Genomic DNA, 10,000 nt, shown 5'->3' with positions numbered 1-10,000 from the left:
CTTCTACATCAACATGTGTCCCCTCTTCTCCATGTCTCTTCTACATCAACATGTGTCCCCTCTTCTCCATGTCTCTTCTTCATCAACATGTGTCCCCTCTTCTTCATGTCTCTTCTACATCAACATGTGTCCCCTCTTCTCCATGTCTCTTCTACATCAACATGTGTCCCCTCTTCTCCATGTCTCTTCTACATCAACATGTGTCCCCTCTTCTCCATGTCTCTTCTACATCAACATGTGTCCCCTCTTCTCCATGTCTCTTCTACATCAACATGTGTCCCCTCTTCTTCATGTCTCTTCTCAGAGGGGCGTGGGGAGGGGCTCCTTATTTTTCATCTAAAGTAACAGACAGAGAATCAGAACTTTGGAATCAGGGCTGAAACAGAGGGGATTATGGGTAATGCTACAATGATCTGTTTGGTGTTTCAGCCAATCAGAGACAGGCTCTGGATATATCTGAGACCTGGGATATACTGCTGAGAAACAGGATGATAGGAGATCTTTTAATCGAGAATTATCTGGAGAACATGGCGCCCGTATCCAAGATGTCTCGCAGACGTAAACAACAACGTTTGATACTCAGATTTATGGAGTCATTAAACAGTTTTTGAGGAACAGAAACATCGTTTTCTGGAATCACGTTAACATTTTACGGGGGAAATCTGCATTTTAGTTTGAGGGCGCAGACTCCATAAAAGCACAACACATCACAAGCATGAATTAGGAGGAAAGGAGATAGGAGTTAGCACAATAACCTTTCTTTAAAATATATATTTGGGTTTTCTGCCTTTCTTTTCGTGCACAAGCCTTTGTTGTTGGTCCCTGAGCTCCAGGGAACGCCCTGTGCCACCGGTTTGAGAGCTAGGAATAGCCATGTGAATTATCTACAGAACGATAGAGAGGAATTTCCACTGCAGAGAGCAACAGGTTTTATCTGTGAAGCCACATCTCTGAACACCTCTCACCTCCTTTCACGCTGACGTCCTTTCCTCGCTCATCGTAAACAACTGAAAAAACCACAAACTATTTAATATGTCAGAAATATAAAGTGGTTCAAACTAGCCAAATGAATTAAGTGCAAAACAAGTAAAGCATGAGGTGTGGATGTCAGTGGTATCAGTAGTGTAAACGCAGGGTGAGGGTTGCATGGACATGAGTGAGAGTGAGAGTGTTGAAGTGCACAAAGTGAAGCAACTGAAGAAACTCATAGCGTACTCGACTGAACCGGGTGCCTGCAGGAGAAGCAGAGGGGAGACAGAGAGGCTCTGAACAGCTGCAGGGCGCCAGGCCAGCTGCCCTGAGTTACTGCAATCAGCCACCAGATGAACCCACAGGGGCGTCACAGCACTGAATACTTTTGTTGTACTTTAATAGATAAATGTAAACACACAAATAAGGCTGCAAGTATGTAAACAACGCACGGCACATTCATAAAAAACTAAAACAAATGTATAGATTTTTCCTGGTGTAAATATGTGTCCCAAGTGATGCATTCAAGGACCGTCGGAAAGATAAAGATCTGATCCTTTTTTCTGTATTTACAGAAAATGGGCATGATGTCATTTTAAATAATTTTTTTAAGAAAAACCTACTTTCTGCTTTTTGTAACGCTGATCAACGGCCCTGCTTCTTCTGTGGTGTTTGAGCTGCAGTGCTGATGTTTATATCTTCTTCTGTGGTGTTTGAGCTGCAGTGCTGATGTTTATATCTTCTTCTGTGGTGTTTTAGCTGCAGTGCTGATTTTTATATCTTCTGTGGTGTTTGAGCCTCAGTGCTGATGTTTATATCTTCTTCTGTGGTGTTTGAGCTGCAGTGCTGATGTTTATATCTTCTTCTGTGGTGTTTGAGCTGCAGTGCTGATGTTTATATCTTCTTCTGTGGTGTTTGAGCCTCAGTGCTGATGTTTATATCTTCTTCTGTGGTGTTTGAGCTGCAGTGCTGATTTTTATATCTTCTGTGGTGTTTGAGCTGCAGTGCTGATGTTTATATCTTCTTCTGTGGTGTTTGAGCTGCAGTGCTGATGTTTATATCTTCTTCTGTGGTGTTTGAGCTGCAGTGCTGATGTTTATATCTTCTTCTGTGGTGTTTGAGCTGCAGTGCTGATTTTTATATCTTCTGTGGTGTTTGAGCTGTAGTGCTGATGTTTATATCTTCTTCTGTGGTATTTGAGCCTCAGTGCTGATGTTTATATCTTCTTCTGTGGTGTTTGAGCTGCAGTGCTGATGTTTATATCTTCTTCTGTGGTGTTTGAGCTGCAGTGCTGATGTTTATATCTTCTTCTGTGGTATTTGAGCCTCAGTGCTGATGTTTATATCTTCTTCTGTGGTGTTTGAGCTGCAGTGCTGATGTTTATATCTTCTTCTGTGGTGTTTGAGCTGCAGTGCTGATGTTTATATCTTCTTCTGTGGTGTTTGAGCTGCAGTGCTGATGTTTATATCTTCTTCTGTGGTGTTTGAGCTGCAGTGCTGATGTTTATATCTTCTTCTGTGGTGTTTGAGCTGCAGTGCTGATATTTATATCTTCTTCTGTGGTATTTGAGCTGCAGTGCTGATTTGTATATCTTCTTCTGTGGTGTTTGAGCCTCAGTGCTGATTTGTATATCTTCTTCTGTGGTGTTTTAGCTGCAGTGCTGCGGTCTGTTCAGCTACAGGGACTGGGAGGACAGCATCCCCGACACGTGCCTGTGCAGCGGAGCCGAAGAGAGGGAGGGGATCTGCCAGAACGTCATCACCGTGAGTTTATGAAACATTATCATATATTTAATAAGGATGCTCCGATCGACCCGAGTCGTCATTTACTCTTCATAGTGTGATCGGTGCTCTCTGTGAAGGCCGTTCAGGAGAGCTGATCACATGACGTAAAATACATGACACTTTTCTCTGTGCGGCAAAACAAGCTCGCCAACATGTCTTCACCGGTCTGGCAGTTTTTCAAGTTGTCCTAAAAAGACAATAAAATAGCGGTATGCAACGAGCGTGAAGCAGAAATCCTGCAGCTCCGCCCGCTGTGACCACGCCCCCAGGAAGTGCGCCGGACTCTGAGGAACACATTCGTAGTGGCCAAACTCCGGTACTACAATTTCCGTATCAGTCCGTGACGTCACCCGGCCCAGAAAGACTTTTCCTATTGGCTAACATGGAGAAAGAAACGTCTGTAAATCAGAGGATCATTGTTTTAGCGGAAGTAGCTAAGAGGCTCCGGCTCGACGAGGTTAGTAAAAGTTGTACGCTAGAGACCGGAGCATGGAGGACCGGAGAATAGAGACACGGCAACTAAAGCTTCTCTTGTAACATGTTGATATGGATTTCTTAAACAGACTGCAAGTCACAGCGCAACCTGGCCGAGAGGGCTTTTAGGGAGGGGGAGGGGGGGGGCAGGATGTATAACGCAAGACAAATTGAGAGCATTATTGCGAAAGGGAGTGGAGCAAAATAATCGTTTTATTGCGATTACGCTGTTTTCGTAATCGTTGCAAGCCAAATTGAGATTAGGGGGTAGTGTGTAGGGGGTAGTGTGTAGGGGGTAGTGTGTAGGGGCTAGTGTGTAGGGGGTAGTGTGTAGTGTGTAGGGGGTAGTGTGTAAGGGTAGTGTGTAAGGGTAGTGTGTAAGGGGTAGGGTGTAGGGTGTAAGGGGTAGGGTGTAGGGGGTAGTGTGTACTGTGTAGGGGGTAGTGTGTAGGGGGTAGGGGGTAGTGTGTAGGGGGTAGGGTGTGGTTTGGGCCTAAGTGTCCAGGTGAGTCACGTTTCTCTTCTTCTGTGGTTTCCTGCAGACACACCTGGAGCAGAAGGTGATCTACGAGAAGGTGAGCGGACCTGAGATATTAAAAAGACAGAAAATAATAAATAATGATCCCACCTTTTTAAACAAACGTTTTCTCTCGTCTCCAGACGTGCTTCCCGATCCTCCGTAACTACGTCCTGCTCCTCGCCGACATCATGATCGGAGTCTTCTTCACTCTGGCTGTTCTGGCGGTGAGAATTCATCTTTTATATTTATTAACACAAACCCTATTTATTTATTTTTCTTATGGTTTTCCCACTTTAATCTGGGATGATGTTGCTGTTAATCCGTACGTGTTTTTCTCATGAATTTTGAGGTTTTTCTCGTTAAATAACCCTTTTTTTAAATATCTGAAAATATCCACATTTGTACGTTTTTCTTTTCGTGAAGTTACCTCAGAATACAACTTCGGAAAAGGGGAAGATTATTATTGTGTTAATATAATTGTTTTTGATTAGATTCAACACCTAAATCTCAGCGTATCCAAAACTACACATTACCGTCATTTCACTTTTTTATTGAATATAACAGATTTGATTCTGTTGTGATTGTGCTAATATTATAAATCTAATCCATGAATCTCAGAATATTTAAAAAAACACATTTTGTAAATAAAATGTGTTTTTTTTCCTTTTACATTCTTTATTTTTTCCTGTTCATTTTTTGTATTTATAGATTTAATACGATTTTGGCTAACACTCAGAGCTAACCTGTCCTGGAGAGCATGTGTGTGAAGAAGCAGGAAGTAAAAAGGAACTCACCTTGTGGTATAACCGGCAAGAGAGAAAGCCTTTGAGCTCCATACTGTTTCAGAGAGAATCCTTGATAATCCATGATATGGCGTTTCATCACGGCAGTGTTTAGTTTAGACAGTAGCTGCCGGGTCCCCCATGAGCTCAGACCCCTCCTCTTTTATCAATTTTTTGAATATCATGATCGGTGACCTTTACCATTAAAACTAAAAAGTAGAATTGTATTTACCTCTTGGTCTCACTTCCTGTTCTCCTTTTGTTATTGAATACCAAACATTGAACCCATGACCCCTGCAGCTGCTGGGCCTGGCTCTGAGCTCGGTGATGATCCATCAGATGCGCCACGCCCTCCGTGCCCCGATGATGACGGTCCCCACCATCTTCTCCGCCATGCCGCCCAAATACGAGGAGCTGAAAAACCCTCCGGAGTATTAAACACTCCTCCTCCTCCTCTTCTTCTTCTTCCTCGTCCTCTTCATGTATTCATTCAGTGCCATATCGTGCCTTACTCGTGACATTGGGTTTATTCTCTAATGCAAATCAGCTTTTTGAGGTATTAATCACAGATGTTTTTTTGTCTGATTTTGTTCATTGCTTTTTGTGTTTTCATCTCAACATTAAACGTTAGGTTGCAAAATATTTAGTTTAAGAACATTTTGAGACTATTCTCTCCATTTTGGCTTGTTTTGTTTTTATAATAATACATAATAATAAATACGTTTTGGCTTTAGATTAATTTCTAATACACGTTTTGAATTTGTGACCACATTTTGGCAATTTATTCCTTAAAATGTGACGGTTTTTTCTAAGGAACTGTGTTTTCCATATTTCACAAAAGAAAAGGAAATTAGTGCAATTTAAAAAAAGTGTTTAACATTTAAAAAGTTAAAAGTCAAACTTAATTGAAAAATCACTAATGTAAAGGTTTGATAGTCTTGAATGCTCTTAACATCCTGATAGCAGTAAATACATTAAATGCTTTAAAAATAAATACATAAAAACATCTCATCTCTGGAAGCCGTAGCGACCAATCATCTGAGCCGGCCGGCCAAAGTAACTGGATTGCCTACCTGCCTGTCAGCCTTCCATCTCATGCACACACTTGCTGCAGTTTCACTTTCATTTATCTCTCGTTATAATGTTTACAAAGCAACGTTTTGATACTTTTCTTTTTCTTAATTGGTTGTAACTATCAAATGAATGTAGTTTGAAGACCGAAGTGCCTTCAATGCTTGCACTGATGGTCATGTTTTATATTTAATGGGCCTTTTTAACGCACAAAGCATTATCTTCCACTTTGACAAAAGATATCTTAAATGTAAAATATGTTTTTGGTAGATTTAAGTCAAACGTGTAAAAACAGACTTATTTTGAAATTAAAATGCTTTTAGTTTGAAATCCGGGATAAATGTTATTTTGATTGAAATGTGTATTTTAAAAAGGGAGAAAGTGTCTTTAATTAAACAACTGGAATTGGATACAAAGGGAAAAATGCTTTTGTTTGTGCTGTTTGTCTCTTTGTGACTAAAGCTGTAAACTGATGACTTTCAAAAAATAAAATACAAAACAAACTGTTTGGATATTTATGAAGTAGTATAAGATTATCCAGAGTTATACTTTCGATGCATGTGAATACATTTCTTAGAATAAGATTAGTTTTCCTGTAAAATCCAGTTTTCTAAAGACCATCTTTACAAAACACTTTTGACACGAGCAGTTTATAAAATTATAGAACTGATTATTTCCCAAAGGAAGATCTGGGTTTTTGAACAATGTTGTAAATGTATCGTTAAGTAGATAGAATCGGGATGAACCCCTCTTTAATGGTCTCACATGCAGAGCACACAGCACACACAGTGACATGTGGCCTCTGCTTTTAACCCATCCTAGCACCAGGAGTCTAGAACCAGGAGTCTAGCACCAGGAGTCTAGAACCAGGAGTCTAGTACCAGGAGTCTATAACCAGGAGTCTAGCACAAGGAGTCTAGAACCAGGAGTCTAGAACCAGGAGTCTAGAACCAGGAGTCTAGTACCAGGAGTCTAGAACAAGGAGTCTAGAACTAGGAGTCTAGTACCATCACCAGGAGTCTAGAACCAGGAGTCTATAACCAGGAGTCTATAACCAGGAGTCTAGTACCATCACCAGGAGTCTAGTACCAGGAGTCTAGAACTAGGAGTCTATAACCAGGAGTCTATAACCAGGAGTCTAGTACCATCACCAGGAGTCTAGAACCAGGAGTCTAGCACCAGGAGTCTAGCACCAGGAGTCTAGCACCAGGAGCAGTGGGCACACTACTCTCCAAGTAGAAGTCCAAACTCCATATTTTAGGTCTGGTCGGGGACTTGAACCGGCGACCCTACGGCTAAGTAGAAGAGATTATGGTAAAAGGTCCGCTGGAGGTAAATAATGAATAGATACTGATCGGGGAATATTACAAGAACATAAATCTGAACGACTGAGAATACAGTGGAGCATTTACTAGAAAGAAACAACACATTTATGAGAAAGAATTAGAAGGAAAATCTATTATTTTAACACTTTTTGATCAAGTTTTTTCCCCTAAATTTGGGAGCAATTATATAAGCAATTAAAAAGTATAATTACTTTGATTAAAGTGGCACATTGACAGTGAAAACAAATCACACATTTGTAAGAGAACACTGGAAAAAACTGTCGTGTTTTCCCCCCCGATTCGTCCTCATACATTTGGGGGATTTTACTTTTCTTTGACTCAAATCACAAAAGATATTAAAGTTCTTTTACATACATTTACAATTTCCCGTAAATGTATGACCTCAAAATCTCAGAGAATATTTAAAGGTCCCCTATCATCCTCTTCTTCATCAATATATCACAGGTCTCAGATATATCCAGAGCCTGTCTCTGATTGGCTGAGACACCAGACAGATCATTGCAGCATTACCCATAATCCCCTCTGTTTCAGCCCTGTTTCCAAAGTGCTGATTCTCTGTCTGTTACTTTAGATGAAAATAAGGAGCCCCTCCCCACGCCCCTCTGAGAGACATTTGGTTACAAAGAACTCAATGGTGCTCTAGGAGGAGATTCAGGTGATAAGGTGGGGTTAGCTTGGTTGCTGATTGGCTAATGGTTACACAAGACAAAACATCGTTATGACATCATCAAGTGGCCAAAATCTGATCAGCTCATTTTCAGACAGGTTTTTATAGAAATGGATCAAAAAGAGAGAGAATCTTTGTTCCTGAAACTTTCAGAGACTCTTTCCACAGAGGGGACACATGTTGATGAAGAAGAGACATGAAGAAGAGGGGACACATGTTGATGTAGAAGAGACATGAAGAAGAGGGGACACATGTTGATGTAGAAGAGACATGAAGAAGAGGGGACACATGTTGATGTAGAAGAGACATGAAGAAGAGGGGACACATGTTGATGTAGAAGAGACATGAAGAAGTGGATTTAGCATGATAGGGGACCGTTAAAGTATTTATTTCGTACATTTCTAATTATTTTATTATTACTGATATCTATATTCAAGTTATCTTCTTTAAATACTACGTGCTTTCTATTTTAAAGCCAAACTTTTCTTAATTATTTTTCGTGACTTTATGGCTCTTTATGACATGGCTCTTACTCTTTAAACATACTGTATACAGTTTGGCTGAAAAGCTTTTCTAACTGACAAGACAAGAGCGACAAGAAAGCAGCGGAGAAGTAACGGGGCAGAAAGCCTCCTTTTTACGCAGCGGTCCAGACATAGACATCAAACGGGACACATATTCAGTGTACAGTTCCTTTGGCATTAGGGCAGGGATATCTAGATACTCTCCAAGGTTTGACATAATGAATTGTGCTACTTTTAAAACAAGCAACGATGTTTTCAAATCTGTAATCAAAAAGCTCCTCAAAAACGCTATCGAAGCAGTTCCTACCGTTGCTACGTTAGTTCAAACGGTAACAACGGACTATTTTTCTTCGCGGATGCATGTCAATTTAAATCAATACATACAACTATTTTTTAAATCAATAAAATTATTTTCTAAATCCATAAAAGCAATTCAATTAATATTGTGAGTCATATCGTTACTTTGTTGAGAATATGGCCGTGTAATAATAAGCGGGATGATGTGCAGCGACGCGGTCATTATGGGGAAAATAACACCTTCATGCTGATCAGGAGCCCGACGCGAAGTGGAGGGATCTATATCGGCATGAAGGTGTTATTTATCGCTGCACATTATCCCTTACATAATATCAGACTATTAAAAATGTCTTTTATATTCTTGACTTTAAATCACATTAAATGTTATCATAACATTTCCACTTTCTTTACAAAATGTCACATGTCTTCTTGTAAATGTATGATCTGATAACCTCAGAGTGTATGCGGGTAGACAACACGTTTTATTTATATATTTTATTCTGTAAATAAACCATTTGAATCTCAGAGTACGACCCAGCTTCCGTAAGCCTTTATTTTTACCTAAAACGTGCCACGACTAAAGGAGCTACAGGGGTTAAAGACAGTAAAAGTACACAGAGTACACAGAGTACACAAAGTACACAGAAAATAACTTGTGTTCACGTACAGATGTCAGGCGTCCGTCGCCGCCTCGTGGATATAAATGATTAAATATCAGCTTTCAGGTTTTTTTTATTCACCATTTGTAAAACAGAAAAAAGCCTTTTACAGAAATCAAACATGCACGGTATTATTTCTGAGTGTGTGTGTGTGTGTGTGTGTTTTAAAAACCATGAAGAAGAGGAGGATGAGCTGCACAATAATGAGAAAGATATTCATATATATTTATTATTAAGAGAGGAAATTATTAATAAATAAAAAAGATTGACAAAAATAATTCTACTTGTTTTTCTGTTGTTTCCAGCTCCTGTTGTTTTAGTAAATACATTTATGATTTAAAGAAAACACATTTTTAAAGAAGGAAATATTTAGATCGTTTCTGTATTCATTTTATTTTTTATCCGATTTGATCAATCTGGTCATTTTGTTTGATTTAATTTATTAAATTATTATAAATTATTTTTTGTAAATCACCTGCACCTTCTAAGGACCTGGAACGTTGTTATATTTTATTTATAATGTATTTAAATGTGCAGCTCAAACAGAAGTATGGATTATATTTTGGATTTATTGAATAAATACGTTGTTTAATGTGTTATCCTCCAGGGGGCGCTGTTCCCTCGCCCCTGCTGCTCCTCTGGGTCGAAAACAGGATTTATTTGATTATTTCTGGATAAATATGATGAGTTTTTACAGTATGTGTGTGTGTGTGTGTGTGTGTGTGTGTGTGTGTGTGTGTGTGTGTGTGTGTGTGTGATCCCACGAGAGATTCCCACCAAGTAAAGAAAACAAAATAAATCTCCCGTCTGTTTTAAATCAGCTTCTTTATTGGCGTAATAAACACAACAACATCTGTCATGTGTTTATTTTAGGTGAAGTCACTGACTGTAGATATTTAAGGTTAAA

The 10,000-nt window shown here is 39.5% G+C and overlaps 1 protein-coding gene across 1 annotated transcript in view; it reads left to right on the top strand.

The window, feature by feature from the left end:
- The window catches only part of LOC307021116 (tetraspanin-8-like), a 20,707-nt gene extending 14,604 nt beyond the window's left edge, over window positions 1–6,103 (top strand). The window contains exons 6-9 of the mRNA XM_079652942.1: window positions 2,622–2,732; window positions 3,770–3,802; window positions 3,888–3,971; window positions 4,830–6,103. Of these exons, the coding sequence (XP_079509068.1) occupies window positions 2,622–2,732; window positions 3,770–3,802; window positions 3,888–3,971; window positions 4,830–4,967 (366 nt within the window). The 3' untranslated portion in view covers window positions 4,968–6,103. The remainder of the gene's footprint in view (window positions 1–2,621; window positions 2,733–3,769; window positions 3,803–3,887; window positions 3,972–4,829) is intronic.
- Window positions 6,104–10,000: the final 3,897 nt, after the last annotated feature.

The sequence above is a fragment of the Notothenia rossii genome (genome assembly GCF_949606895.1).
Source record: "Notothenia rossii genome assembly, chromosome: 10".
Lineage (NCBI taxonomy): Eukaryota > Metazoa > Chordata > Actinopteri > Perciformes > Nototheniidae > Notothenia > Notothenia rossii.
The sequence above is the reverse complement of the archived record's forward strand: the minus strand, read 5'-3'. Positions and strand labels throughout refer to the sequence as shown.